This window comes from Patella vulgata, chromosome 6 (assembly GCF_932274485.2).
Source record: "Patella vulgata chromosome 6, xgPatVulg1.2, whole genome shotgun sequence".
In the NCBI taxonomy this organism is placed as follows: domain Eukaryota; kingdom Metazoa; phylum Mollusca; class Gastropoda; family Patellidae; genus Patella; species Patella vulgata.
The window spans coordinates 57,860,620-57,876,430 of record NC_065884.2 but is presented as its reverse complement, the minus strand read 5'-3'; the positions used below and the strand labels follow the sequence as shown (position 1 = coordinate 57,876,430).

The following is a 15,811-nucleotide window of genomic DNA, read 5'->3' as shown; positions in this document are numbered from 1 at the left end:
TTTCGATGGCCTATACTACATGAAGATCTGACGAGTTGTACTGGGAGGTCGCGTCAGACTCATATGAATAGCTTTTGACCCTATGACGTCAGACATTGATTAATCAATCAGCGTTGCACCTTTTAGGGGTTTACCCACAGTTCCGTGCAGAGCACACCAAGAACTTGCTGTAACAGACCATTTCATTGACCTCATATCAACTAGAACGCTTGTTATATAACAACTCTTCCAATCCTAGTGTTGTGAAGACAAGTAAATTTTGAACGATAAAAAACGAAACGGAATAGGATCAGTGTTTTAATCAGATTGTGTGCTGGATATACCAAGTCTCACAAAATTACCGAAAAACTAGAAAAAAAGCAATTTTGTTTTAGAATACATGTAATTTGGTTTCATTTCAATGAACAATGATTAGGTATACCAGGATGCAATTCATCTGGATATTGTTTTAAGAAGTGACATCCTCGGTATCCCCAGTGGTCTCATTCTGTTCTACTCCACTGTACCCTGGGTTCATCCATGTGGGGGGGCGATTGGATGGCCGAATGGTTAGCACCCTGCGACACTGGCGGGTGTCGATTCCCCGGTTGTATGTGACAAGGAGTAGGGTCGCCTGTCCAACCTCGTGGGTTTCCTCTGGTTTCCTCCCACTGCTAAAGACCCCTACGCGCAAGCGAATTATCGAAATAAAATTGAACCATGTGTTAGTCCTGAAATGACCTAGTTTGTGTCGAGTGGACGTTAAACCCCATTTCTCTCTCTCTCTCTTGATGCTACGAACCAATCAAAAAAAAGTTTACAAACCAGTCTTAGCCTCATTGCTTACGTTCACAACAATATGGCAACTTGTTTGTTGCAAAAAGATGAGTTACTTCCCTTTGCAGAGCCACCTTGGCTAAGTGGGTAAGACACTGGTTCGCTAGCCTTGAGGTCCTGTGTTCGATCCCTACATTGGCTGAGAAAGTTCATCAGGATTTTCTGACGTGGTTTCCCCTTGTCAGTGGTGCAGGACGGAGGGCCTGACAAGGTCAGCTGTCTAGTCGTTCAGATGGGACGAAAACCGAGGTCCTGTGTACACATTGGTGTGCACGTAAGAGATCCCTTGGCAGTTGGGTTTCGATAAAAGGGTAGGCCATAATACTGCTGCCCCGGCAAAATTTCCCCCATAGTACACTGTATGGCATATGCTCGTCTTCATTAACCCATTCAGAGCTTAACAGTAGGATGTTAAACCCCTTTTCATTGCATTTCCCTTCCCTTTGCCAACTTCCTTTGTATTTAGCAATTTTTTTGATTGGTCAATAAAAATAGCAGTCATCAAAAGGCAGATAATATGAATTTTGTGTCATACCCATGTCGATGAACCTAGGGGTTAGAGGGGTGGAACGGAATGAGACCACTGACGATACCGCGAATAGAAAAATGACTACACAGACCGAACAGACTGTGCTATTTATCGAATCGATTTGGATATTTGAAGTGGTTTATTATTAGTTTTGACAATTTTCCAGTTATAAATGATAATATGAGCATGATTTTTAACTGCATGTCATGTTTTTAATTGTTTGGTAGGAAAGTAAATTAGAGAATGAACGTTTAGAGAAAGAACGGAATGCTGTACAGGAAACCTTACAAAAGAGTGCTGATGATGTCACACAACAACTCTCTATTGTTGAAGTGGCAAAATCTCAACTGGAAATAGACAAACAAGTAGGTTTGAGACTACAATGTAGTTGGTGGCAGTATGTGTACTTTAATTATCATTTACACTAAAAGAAGAAGATATCCAGAGGTCGATTGATAATTTAAACATGTTTCAATGATATTGGACAAATCTATTTTCAGTCTGGTTGAGGGGAGGTGGGGGGGGGTCTAGTTAGATACGAATAAGGTTAGGGGTAGGGGTAGGAAATCCTAACACTAACTCAGCATTTTAAGACTAATAGATGAATTTTCCATATAGAAATGACCTCCCCAACCGACCTGATGATAGACAACAACAGTTATTAGAGGTACGGTACATTATTTAATTCTGAGTAAACTTTCATGAAGAAAATATGGCTCAGATTGTTGTAGAGGTAGGTGAAAATTCAACTTCCAGTTGACAATACCATAATTTATCATATAGGCAGTGGTGTCGCACAGAGGGGGCAAGTAGAATTATGTTATCCCCATTAGGATGTGTTTGAAGGTCGGGCAAAATTTCAGGCCTAAAAGTTTGGACCAATATTACCAGTAAATTCATCACATTTCATTTATTTTGTTTTTCGGCCTAATTATACAATTTAAGAAGTATAATAGATCGAAATCAGGACTTCCCATGGTGGGGTTGGCCATTGATATTCTTTCCTTGGGCTCTGAAAACCCTTGCTAAGCTATTGAAAATGAGCACATATCTTTCATTCTATCTCTTGAAAAGAATTACTTATTTGATAACCAGATATTATTTGCTCCTTTTCATCACTTTTATCTGTCTAAAACTGGGCCATGGTTTTAGGAGCAGAAATGATTGATTAAAATTGTGATGTGTAGTCATTGTACTGGAAAACTTGCACTTTTAAAATGAGATTTCCTAGAATTTGGGAGCATAGGAGTTCTGTTGTGGAACTAATGTTTACCAAAAAGAAGGGAGAATTCTACTTTTTGAATGATGGTTGTTAAAGGTAAGTATTTGTTTGTATGTGTTATTGTGAATGATGGTTGTTAAAGGTAAGTATTTGTTTGTATGTGTTATTGTGATTAGTTTTAGAGAAGCATAGCATCCTACCTACTGACAGCATGGTGTTATATAAATATCTATGTAGATCAGGTAGGTATTATATATATATATATCTATATTATCAACAGGCTGCAGGATTAGATCAATTCTATGAAGGTTGGCAAAAGAGTCAGGTAGTATATATATACATATAATATATTCTTCGTTTTTATTACTTTGTTTTGTTTAACCATTTCAATATCAGCTAGCAAGCCGCGGTGGCTCAGTAAGTAAGATGCTGATTCACTAACCAGAAGGTCTGGGGTTTGCTCCCAGTGTTGGCTGGATTATCCAGGATGGTTTCCCCCTGTCAGTGGTGTAGGATGGAGGACCTGACATGCAACAATGTCAATCAGATGGGACAGATAACCGAGGTCTCATGTACACATTAGCATGCACTTACAAGAACCCTTGACAGTTGGAATTTGATAATAGTACGACGTAGTGCCGCTGTCCTGGCAAAATTTCTCATATAGCACACTGTATGGCGTATGCTCGTCTTCATTAGCACAGTTGGTGAAGAAAAGTAGAAATTTAAACCCCATTTCATTTATATCAGCTGTGTTTAACCATTTGAATATCAGTATAGAGATCAGAAAAAACTATATTTCCAGCAGAGCCAATCATTAGAATATACAGCCAAAAAATGTCAGCAATTGAAGTGTGAGAAGTTTGATAAATGTTGATATATACGCTCCCTCTCTTACAACTCTTGTTGACATGTTGTCCGGGTCCTTCGGTTTCCTCCCACTGCTAAAGACCCCTACGCGCAAGCGAATTATGGAAATAAAATTGAACCATGTTAGTCCCAAAATGACCCAGTTTGTGTCGAGTGGATGTTAAACCCCATTTCTCTCTCTCTCTCTTGTTGACATGTTCTTAAATATCTCTAAATGTTCATAAGCTATCACCCTTCATAGCTTAAAGGCTGGTGATGTCGAGATCCTGAGAGTAAATCCTTTATAGGCATTAAGTAACTAGATAGAGCATCTATAACACATACATATGGAAAAACTATTACAAATTTATTTAAGTGACGTTTCGAAGAGTATTTTTCCATGATTAAATTTTAATCATGAACTTTTTGTTTGCCCTTATGGAAAATTATATTTTACATCCCATTGATTTCAGGAATTGGAGAATAAAGTGCAAGATTTAGAGAATTGTAAAGTCACCCTAGATTCCGAGTTACATGAAAGTCATGAAGCTGCTTCCACACTGACAGCCCAGTTACTAGAAGCACAGCAAGCAATGGAACAAAAGGAACAACAATTAGGAGCTCAACTTGCAGACCTACAGGGACAACTAGCCCTAACCCTCGAAGAAAAAAATAAAAATGAGGGCAGCCTCGGTGGACAGTTGTCTGATCTACAGAAAAAGTTTGACTTCACCTTAGCCGAACGTTTAGCAGCTGAGGATAAATTATCTCAAGATATTCAGTCATTACAGCAAAGATTAGAGCAGACAGAGAAAGATGGTCTAGAAACGCAGGCTAAACTTAAAGAAAATATTGATGAACTACATAGAAAACTTCTAGGTAAAGATATATTTCATTCACATGTTGATGAGGATGGTCTTGTTGCAAAAAACCCATTGATTTAAATGTCTATATTGGTTTAAATGATTAAAAGTCTTTTGGTGATTTGCATGATTAAAAGTGTATTGGTGATTTCCATTATTAAAAGTCTGTTGGTGATTTGCATAATTATAACTCTATTTATTGGTGATTTCCATGATTAAAAGAAACACACTATTTAATTTCATTCCCTTTCACTTGTAAACATCTAATTTGAGTATTTATTATATTTTCAGGTAGTTGTGTAGCAGAAGGTAAAATAATTATAAAAGATGCATTAGAACAACATGATAATCCAACACATACAACAGTCACATGCACAGCAGGTTTGTACAACTATGTACAATATTACTCAATCTTATTTTGTTTTGTTTTTTATAGTTCAAAATTTCGTTTTGCTTGTCTTTACTACACTAGAATCTGGAAGAGTTGTTATATTACCGGCGTTTTGGTTGAAGTGAGGGATAAGCCAATGAAACGGTCTGTTATGGCGACTTCTTGGCGTGCCATGCACAGAACTGTGGGTAAACCACGTCAATGCTGATTGATTAATCAATATCTGACGTCATAGAGTCAAAAGCTGCTCGTACGACCCCTGACACGACCTTCAAGTACAACTTGTCAGATCTTCTCGTAGAGCAGAGCAGAAAAAAAAAAGCACAACTTTAATCTTATTTAAGAAAATCTTTAAACTAAATTAATTAATCAAAATAACCTTACTTTAACAATGATTTAAGTTAAAATGCTTTTTGTATAATTTTAGAATATTTATTATTGCGAGCTGAACCAGCCTTATCTAGTCTCAAGAAATTGAAATCCAGTTATGATGTATATAATACAGATAAAAAAGGTAACCAAATTATATAATGATAGTCTCTTTTACCCAGAACTAAGCAGAAATATAGGCTCTTGGAACCCCTCTTGACTTCTATTGTCATTAGCATCCTACTAGTCAGCCTTTTATTACCAGTTGTCTTTGTCACAGTGGCTCAGTTAGTAAGATGTTGGCTCAGTAACCTAGAGGTCCCGTGTTTGATCCCTGCGTTGGCCGAGAAAGTTCATCGGGATTTTCTGGCGTGGTTCCTCCTTGTCAATAGTGCAGGACGGAGGGCCTGGAAAGGGCCAACATATAGTCACTCGGATTAGACAAAAAAAAACTGACATCCTGTGTACACATTGGAGTGCATGTAAAAGATCCCTTGGAAGTTGAAATTCTATATAAAAGTAGGCTTTAGAGCCTCTGTCTGGGCCAAATTTCCAACATAGCCCACTGTATGGCGTTGCTTCTCTTCATTAGCCCAATCGGAGTAGAACAGTTGGACATTAAACCCTCATTTCATTACATTTTCATTTTTGTCATATCATGGGTAATAAATGAAGGTTGATAAAACTGTCAACTTTTTAGTTTTTTGTAACCAGTTTAATATTTTTGTATCTGACCATCATAATAACATTAAATATATTTTATCTCTATATTTATTTTATTGCAGAGTTAGAAGAATTAGTAAGTAATATAAATGAATTCTCCCATCACCTAGGAGATTGTATAATACATGGGTTTGCTACATCTCATTCTGCACAAATAGAACCAGGACTACGTAAGTTTTAAATAGATTTTATCTAGAACACCTGATACCACTTCTCATGTATTAAATCAGTTAATATATTATACAGTTATATTGTCCTTTAAACAGTAGGGCTATTGACCCAATTAGGTAACTAACACTGGGCCACAAGAGTCTCAACTAGACTAGAATGCCTCAATGTGGGCCTTGAGGAAACTTTTTCGATTGTTCAAGCCTGATTCCTATTTGTCGATTGTAGCACTTTTAGGCTGAAAAGGAAGTTGTTACTTAAAAGTTTTGATAAAATGAAAAGTGGAGTCCACAAACCTGTTTACATATTGTGGATTTGAAAAATAATAGGCACTGTCTGGGAAGAATTCTCTTTCTTTGCATTGCACACAGTGACCATAGTCTGTATTGTGTTTTTGTAATGACCAGGGTAATTTGTTAATGAAATGTTATACCCCATTCCATTCAATTTCTTTTTCTGTTAAAGACAAGAAATAAATAATGGAAGTGGACATATTTGCTGAATATATTTTAAAATTTGAATGTTGATAGTATAATTGTTTATGTATTATTTCTTGTAGAATTGGCATCAATATGTAAAGATGTTGGAGTATCTGGTGTAGAATTATTAGATAGTGTAGAAAAAAGTACGTTTTTTTTTATTCTTCTTGATTGTTGATTGTCCAGAGTTGAATAAGAAACTTCCTCATCATATTTCTACCTGGTTTCTCCTTATCAGTGGTGCAGAATGGAGGTCCTGACAAAGAACAGTGTATTATCGTTTTAAACGGGATGAAAATTATACTAGATACCCTAAAATTTGGAAATCAGAATAACAGTAGGTCGTCGGGACAAAATTTTCCTTCTAGACACTTTAATGGTGGACAAAAGGGAGACATTAAACCCCATTTCATTAGACTTGAACAGGAAACTAGACACTAACATATTTTTGGACCAGGAACAGGTCACTAACTGCTACTCATCTTGTTCTTCTTGTTGTTCTTGGGGTGATGCTCTTTAAAAAGCCTAAGGTTCCATCAATTCAAGTCAGATCGTCATGGAAATTGCCATGCTACTTCTTTGAACAATTCTGCATCGATTTGTTCAATTAGATTTTTGAATTTCATCCAACAACATGGGTCAGTTCTTGGTCCATAGTATGATCATACTTGTTTTCTAGTTTAAAGAAATATGTTTCCTTTTCGAATTATGTGAGTATCTACTATGTAATGGACAAATCTTACCCAATTATAAGTTAGTTATCTCTTGTTGACAGGAAGTGATGTAACCAGTCAAATAGATAAAACTGTACAACAGGTTAATAACTTAGTGAAGTTAGCAGAAGATTTACTACCAAAGATGGAGGATGTTAAAGCGGAGGAGATTGGGGATTTAGTAGATAAAGAAATGTCTTCTACTACAGCTGCCATTGAAGCAGCTGCTGCAAAAATAGAGGTCAGTTATAAATAATTTGAACAGATATTTTGTTCCTTTATGTGTGTTCGAACAGAAAGAGCCATCAGATCCTTTCAAAACCATTTTTCGACAATCTGATTTCTTGACATGTTTCAGTTTGAAATATAGTTAACCCAGAAAGTTGGAGATGATATTTTCTATTAAAGACTTGTCTATAATAGAGGTTTAGTTTGATGTAATGTCATTCATTATCCCCACTACCAAATGGTTTCTTGTAAAAACAACTTTAAATTAAGGAATAGATATCTGGATTCATCAATTCATCATCCCAATCATCTGCACTTAGAAATACCTGGCCCTGAGTTAAGAATTTACTCAACTTGCAATCACTGTTTATGAAAGATATCTTTGATCCAGAAACACAAAACTTTTTACAGTGTTTCTTATTCATGTATTTAATACGTTAAAACAACAAAAGTTTTATAAAGAGCTATATTTTAGTTAGAATAAGCGAACAATTTTGAGTAAAGTCTTAACTAAAGCCTGAAAATGCTTTGTGAACTCGGGGCCTGAGATTTAGATCTGAATATTGTATAGAGTGAGATTCTCAGGTGTTCTGGCTGTTGGGCTGACAAAGATTCTGAGATAAACATTCTCATGTGTTACTGTTCCATAAAAACAAATAATATTTTTTACAGGAAATGTTAAAGAAAACACGAGAAGTAACAACTGGTACTGAATTAGAAGTTAATGAAAGAATATTAGATGCCTGTACTGCTTTAATGATAGTATGTATATAACTCTAATGATCATATATATCTCACTGACTGACTAAATGGGGTTTTAATGCCATGCCTGCTGCTACTTGGAAAACTTTGTGACGAAATTCTGGAAAATGGGTGCATGTGTGAAAATTGTGATGCATCAATTTTCTATTTATTGGACAGTTAAAGTATTATATCATTTGAAAGCCAAATGAATCGTCTACTAGATGGCACCAAAGCGACAAGTTTCAACAGCAAACGAAAAAAATTATGGGACTTTGGAAATACCCCTCTTACATATGAGCCGGGTGTCTATAGGTATATCTTTGAAAGTCCTCTGATAAGTCAAATTGGTTGGGGGAAGGATACTGAACTTGCAACTAGAATTCAGTGCCAAACATATGCCAAGAAGAACCTTAGAATAGGCACAAATGCCACTGCCCAGGAAAAATTGTCCTATCTTAGAAATAAAAATGACCATGTTTGTCTCAAAATAACCAAATTATTGTGTTGAGAAGACATTGATTGAACCCCACTTCATTTGAGTTGGTTGTTTTCTTCCTTTGATTGTACATGTGGATATTTTATCTTATTTCTTTCTACCAGGCAATAAAAGAATTAATGGAACAGTCTCGAGATCTACAGAGAGAAATTATAGCACAAGGAAGGGTAAGTCTACTTCACTTTTATCACAGAGCTCATATCTGGCTGTGTGGTGCTCTACTGCTGGAAATCTTGTCAATGTATGTATAATAAATCCCATTGAGACTTGAGATGTATCCAATTTCTTTTTTTTTTTTTAAATTAAAAGACAAAAATAAACCACAAAAAAACTTTGTTTTGATATTGTGAATATTTTACAGGGAACTTCATCAGCTAAAGATTTTTATAAGAAAAATCATCGTTGGACAGAAGGCTTATTATCAGCTGCTAAAACTGTTGGATTTGGAGCTTCCTCTCTGATGTGAGTAACTCTTGCTAGTAATTTGGTTTTTACTTATATAGCCTGATCAATTTGATGGAAGAAAAATCAAAATTAAGGGAAGAATATAGAATTGGTTTCCAGACGTCCGTCCGTCCGTCCTTCCGTCCTGGTTTATGTTTATGAAGCATAACCCATCAATCTGTTATAGTAGTTTTACTAATTAGTTTGACTGGCAAGGACAGCTGTCTAGTCGTTCGGATGGTACGAAAAACCCAGGTCCCGTGTACACATTGGCATGCACATAAAAGATCCCTTGGCAGTTGGAATTTGATATAAGAGTAGGCCGTAGTGCCACTGTCCGGGGACAATTTCCCTCATAGTACACTGTATGGTATATGCCCGTCTTCATTAGCCTAGTCAGAGCAGAACAATAGGACGTTAAAACCCATTTCATTTCATTTGATTTCTGTAGTTTCAAGTAAAAACCTGTTGTGGTGGGTTTCTCTTAAAATAAGTGATAAAGAAAATGATGTTCCAATTGTCACCCATTTTTTGTGATTGATTTTATAGAAGATGTGATTGTTTTCCAGGGAATCTGCTGATCGAGTGGTAAAGGGTGAAGGTAAATTTGAAGAGTTGATTGTATTTGCCCAGGATATTGCAGCCAGTACAGCTCAACTTGTTGTTGCATCTAAAGTTAAAGCGGATAAAAATAGTAAAACATTAGGCTTGTTATCTAACGCATCAAAACGTGTTAATAATGCTACTGGCAACGTGGTGGCTTCAGCTAAAACTGGTTCACAGGTCATAGAAGATCAAGGTAAGTACAAATATCCATTCACTGCTTTGTTGAAATATTAAAAGATCAGGGACCCTAGGCATGGACACGTTAAACTAACAAGTGACATGGTTTAATTCCCCAAGGTAGGTCGCTTGTCAAACCTCATCGGTTTTCTACTGGTCTACTGTTCAACCTCATTTCCCTCTCTCGGTCTCTCATTGGTGGAATTAAAAAATCACAGTACATACCTCAGTATTACCAAAGTATTGTTGATAAGATGTTAAATCCAATCCAATTCGTTTGAATTTATATACAGGTAAAACTACCTTGATAAAAAATACCATCTAAAGAACTAATTCTGAATAGAAATAAAAGAACTAAGTTTCTAGTACTGACCTGTGAAACCTATCAACAATTGACTAATTATGTTTCAGGATTAATGGACTTCAGTAAAATGACACTGTATCAAACTAAAAAGATGGAGATGGAAGCTCAAGTTAAAGTTTTAGAATTAGAGAATGAATTAAAGAAAGAGAGAATGAGACTGGGAGAATTACGTAAACAACATTATCAATTAGCGGGAGAAAGTGAAGGCTGGGAGGTCGATCAGGTATGTTTGTAGTCGTAAATTTCATATTTTATTTAAGGGTGTATGATACACTAATTCACTTCATCAAATCTTGAATTAATATTTAATCAGACAATCCTATGGGAGGGAAGCATTTATTTTTGTATGCCAATTGATGTCACCCCTGTCTGTCGGGTCGTCCACGGTTGCATGTGGATGCTCCAGAGGCTAAAGTTATTATTTGATTCGCTTTGAATTCATACACAGTGTTTATGTTCATGAGACAAAGAATCATGTTAATTTTCAACAATTCCTGATAATTACTCTCAGAGTTACCACCCTTGATGATTTTAATAATCTTGTAAACACTCTACAGGCTAAAGTTATCATTTGTTTAAGGAATTCACTTCCATAATTATTAATTTTAAATAGCTCTTTGTCATCTCAGACTACAGAGAAATCAGAATAATTTTTATGTAGTCTAAAATATGGGGATGTGTTTTGGTTATTTGAGATCCTGTCTGATATTTTCATCTTATTACCGGTAATATTATCACACGTTATCTTTCTTAGCTCTTTATTATTGTTTTTTTTTTTATTTACTTTAGTTCTATCATGGTGTAAATTATTTTATTGTTTCAATCATGCCTCATCTTTTCATCTGTTATTTTCATTATTCAAACACTACAATAGGGATGTATATATTGATCTTTTTAAAATTGAAACTTCAGAAATAGAGGATACTCAGTGGGCGTTCCCACCTCATGCCTCCCAAAGGAATATACAAAATTATGTGACATATTTGTTTGGACATTGATTGAATAATTGACAGGTTTTCAGGCAAAACCCCCCCCAAACAACGGCGGATGGATTTCATCAAGAGCAGCTCATTTCCTCAAAATTGAGACATACTCCAAATTGTGCCCTATTAGGAAATCCTTGTGCAGCTACTGGATATTTATTGGTCATGTTATTACTATTGATTTTATGTCAATTTCAATGTCATTATGATAGTAATAGATGTGGTAGAAACTTTCTGATTGGTCAACACTGAAGCAACACTGATCAATGAGCATTTTGGAAAGAATTACCGGTATAGAGGATTAAAAAAGTAGATATTGTAATTCTAGCTTATATATATTTATACATCCTTGATATATAGTCTTTATTTAAGTTATTATAGAATAGATTATATATATGTTAGTATATTTAATTATATATAAAATACTAGGAAATTGATGAAAGTGAAGGAGATCATAGTGCACCTTTAACTGTAAGTTATAAATAGATAGAACAGCCTGTAAACTAGATTTATACACAGAATGAATGTTGTCTTAATTAGAACATTAACATAATTACTGTAACTAACATTTTGTTTGGTATGTGCCGCCTTTACTTTAGCTGAAGTTGTACTATTTTCATTTTCTCAGTTTAAATGAAATTAAAAATCTGTTGATTCCCAGACTTAAGTTAAGAATTTACTCAAAAATGTTTGCCTTATTTTAAAGATGTATTATGGGAGATTTTTATAGAGAGTTGGCCATTCTTGCTATAACAGTTCAAAAGTAGATGATGAAAGAAGAATATATTGAAAATTTCAGTCAAATTACTTTATTCGGAACATAGTTATCATCGTTGTAATATTTGACTAGAAATGGTAGTTTAATGTGCCTTAACCTTGGCCGATTGTTTGATTGACAGGCGTTAACTCTACCTACATATCTCGATTATCAAGTAAAGTTTTCAATGGCATGCGGAAACGCTCTACAGCGGCCTCGCTAAGTACACTCTATCATTTAGCCTCGATCTAACTGACGTATTCTCATCAGGGTGCGCCATATTTGATTTAATCAATAAGTGAAATCCTACTTAAATCCGAGCTGTAGCTGAGCCATCCGTGGGTCTACAGAGTTGATTTTGGGCTTGTTGTTTAAATAAAGATCTAATTTATAATTTCTATAAGATCTGAAGCCTAAATTAAGACTTGCAATAATCAGATTTAGCTCTTGCATAATGTATGTTTAAATAAAATATAGCTCTTTAACTTTTGTTGTTTTGATATATCAAATACATCAATAAGAAACTATGTGCAAAGTTTTGTGTTTCTGGATCAAAGATATTTCTCATAAACAGTGATTGAAAGTTGATTAAATTCTTTAGTCTGAGAATGCTTTGTGAATTGGTTTGTTTACATATAGTCTGCAGAGGATGTCGAATGTTGCAAAAATTTCAGTTCGTCATGTTTTTATAAATATAGAATGGTATCCCTAAAACGATGATCAGCATCTTTAAGAATCTATAAGTTATTCCTTTTAATATTTCAATACACTACGTCTTCAGCTAAAGTCAGGGCAGTTGATACGACCCTTAATTACAATGTATGAGAAACTGTAGAAAAAAGTTCAAAGAGAGAAGCTTTATTCTGTCAACTTTTTTAGCTTACGTCACTCGAAATAAAGCAGCTACAAAATGGTTATTGTAAAATTAATGATTTATAACCATAAATATAAAACTAAATATTGTAATAACAAATTGATGTTGTGCTTAATTCATCGCATGAAGTATAATAATCTACTTTTATGTTTCGGCAAAATGTCACATTTACTAAAAACTGTCCAGTTTTAGTTCATTTCTGTCTGTGCTGGTGCAAATTTGCAGCCTTTACAGCAAAGTCAGTCAACATGAATGCTAGTTACTTAATAAATACTTAAATGCGTCAACGTTGTATTTGAGCTTTAATGGACAAGTTGAGTTATCCCTATGGGTACTGTGGGTTCTATTGTCAAGACCATATTCTCAATGTTGGTTTAAGAGCGGTAGCTTCTATTTGTCTTAATACTAGCCAATCGTTGGCTGTATTTGCATGAACTGAATTGCTTCATACGTAATGCTCTTGATTTAGTTATTTAAAGTGGCTGATCTCAATTGTGCATTTTTCGGTCAATACCTAATTTTGACAGCTTAATTTAGCCCATCTCAATTGTGCATTTTTCGGTCAATACCTAATTTTCGCAGCTTAATTCATGCCTAAATGTACTCAATTTTCAACAGCTTTAATAATTGACATCAATCTTATTGACTAATAAAACACAATTTACAGAAAAAAAATACTTAAAAGGCCTTATCTTTGAATTTGATGAAATTTGATTTTAACTGATGTATTATAATGACCATGATCATCCAGCTTAATTTAGCCCATCTCAATTGTGCATTTTTCGGTCAGTACCTAATTTTCGCAGCTTAATTCATGCCTAAATGTACTCAATTTTCAACAGCTTTAATAATTGACATCAATCTTATTGACTAATAAAACACAATTTACAGAAAAAAAATACTTAAAAGGCCTTATCTTTGAATTTGATGAAATTTGATTTTAACTGATGTATTATAATGACCATGATCATCCAAAATAACTTGGAGAAATCAGTCTTATTACATGAATCAAACAGGTCATGTCTGATTAATTTTAAAGATTGTTATTTTTCTTACAATTTTATTTTATCAGTGTTTTCGGAATGAGAGAATGTGTTGCTTTACAAGGTTTGTTTTCGATTGCAGATGGCATGTTTTATTGCAACAAAGTGAATTCTTTTAAAACCTGAATCCTTATATTTGTAATTGAATTCACTTCGTTGAGGATACAGATAAAATGATAATTCCAAAATTTGATCCTTCCACAATTCAGATTCTGAAAGAAACATTTAATTTGGCTTGAATTTGAAATGCGAGAATCTAAAAACAGATATAGATTACTGACTATATAATCCCAACAGTCAATCTTGTGTTTAATGATAATATAAAGAATAACTGTAAATAATTTGTCAATATACAATTTCTTCTTCCTTTCTACTTTTGAATAAAGGCTTATTGTTTTAAAGATACAACTTCTTATCAAGATGGGTGGGGTTGGGAGGAAAATTGGTCACACATGTACTCCTTGATCATGGGACCTGTCATTGAGTCAACTGGTGTTGTTTAGACAAGGAATAGGGTTGCCTGTTCATCATCCACGATCTGGTTTCTTCCCACTTCTAAAAACCCCTACACAGAAGCAAATTATTAAAATAAAATTGAACCATATGTTAGTCCTAAAATGACCTAGTTTGTGTGGAGTGGATGTTAAACCCCATTTCTATCTCTCTCCTTATCAAGATGTACTTTACATACTACTTGATATTGTACTTTATAAATATATTACAGTTAGCTGATTTAGGTGTGCCTGATTGGGCTGAACCGTGGGATTCAGATATGTTATAGGTATATTGGTAAGACAGCATGGAGTGATTTGGCGTGAAAATTCAGAATTGTGCAATGCAAATTTTTACATGCCTCACAGAATGGCAGACTGAATTGGTTATATTTACCATTACATACCCCATCAGACCGTATTACATACCCCATTAGATCGTATTACATACTCTATCTGATCATATTACATACCTCATCAGATATTACATACCCCATCAGACCATATTACATACCCCATCAGACCATATTACATACCCCATTAGACTGTATTACCCCATTTGGTCGTATTACATACCCCATTAGACCATATTACATACCCAATCAGACCGTATTACATACCCCATCAGGCTGTATTACATACCCCATCAGACTGTATTACATACCCCATCAGACTGTATTACCCCATTTGGTCGGATTACATACCCCATCAGACCATATTACATACCCCATCAGACTGTATTACCCCATCTGGTAGTATTCCATACCCCATCAAACCATATTACATACCCCATCAGACCGCATTACATACCCCATCAGACCGTATGACATACCCTATCTATCATATTACATACCTGAGCAGATATTACGTATTACATGTAACTCATCAGATTACATTACATGTACACCATCTCACTCAGTTTCTGTTACATACTACATTGAACCGAGTGAAGTTACATACTGGTACCTCATCAGACTGAGTTAAGTATGCTGAGTTTAATATCCTTTCAGATGGAGTTTCACATCCTGACTGAGTTTCATGTCTCATCAGATTGAGTCTCACTGAATGAATTAAATTACAAACCCCATCTAAATACTGCTAATTCAAAGAATTGATTTCTGTCACAGTTCTGTCAGATCGATAACAAATGAGTTGTCAGTAGAATTGTGATGTTAGATTCTGTTCAGACTGCCTATATTCTAATGTTTTCTTTGATTTTCACTATTTGTGGAATTTAGAGAATGTTTAATCGACTACTGTATGACAAATGTTTTTTTATGAAGAATGTTTTACCATTGCTGTGCTTATCATATTGATGTAATGATCATAGTTATTAATTTATTAATATATTTAATTGATCTGTATGGATTAGTATTTGATTGATCTGTATGAACTAGTATTTGATTGATCTGTATGGATTAGTGTATTTTACAGAATTAGTGTTGTTGTTTCAGCATGTCATTTATTTCAGATGATAATAGA

General features: G+C 34.8%; 1 protein-coding gene across 3 annotated transcripts in view; it reads left to right on the top strand.

The window, feature by feature from the left end:
• Positions 1–15,811, top strand: part of LOC126825622 (huntingtin-interacting protein 1) — a 51,428-nt gene that overhangs the window by 29,400 nt on the left and 6,217 nt on the right. The window contains exons 18-31 of one of the 3 annotated variants that reach the window (XM_050555319.1): positions 1,573–1,710; positions 3,890–4,295; positions 4,571–4,660; positions 5,098–5,184; positions 5,825–5,932; positions 6,490–6,555; positions 7,185–7,363; positions 8,023–8,112; positions 8,695–8,757; positions 8,952–9,052; positions 9,604–9,833; positions 10,229–10,404; positions 11,594–11,635; positions 14,563–14,619. In XM_050555319.1, coding sequence (XP_050411276.1) covers positions 1,573–1,710; positions 3,890–4,295; positions 4,571–4,660; positions 5,098–5,184; positions 5,825–5,932; positions 6,490–6,555; positions 7,185–7,363; positions 8,023–8,112; positions 8,695–8,757; positions 8,952–9,052; positions 9,604–9,833; positions 10,229–10,404; positions 11,594–11,635; positions 14,563–14,619 — 1,833 coding nt within the window. The remainder of the gene's footprint in view (positions 1–1,572; positions 1,711–3,889; positions 4,296–4,570; positions 4,661–5,097; positions 5,185–5,824; positions 5,933–6,489; positions 6,556–7,184; positions 7,364–8,022; positions 8,113–8,694; positions 8,758–8,951; positions 9,053–9,603; positions 9,834–10,228; positions 10,405–11,593; positions 11,636–14,562; positions 14,620–15,811) is intronic. The other 2 variants (XM_050555320.1, XM_050555322.1) reach the window with 2 other exon arrangements.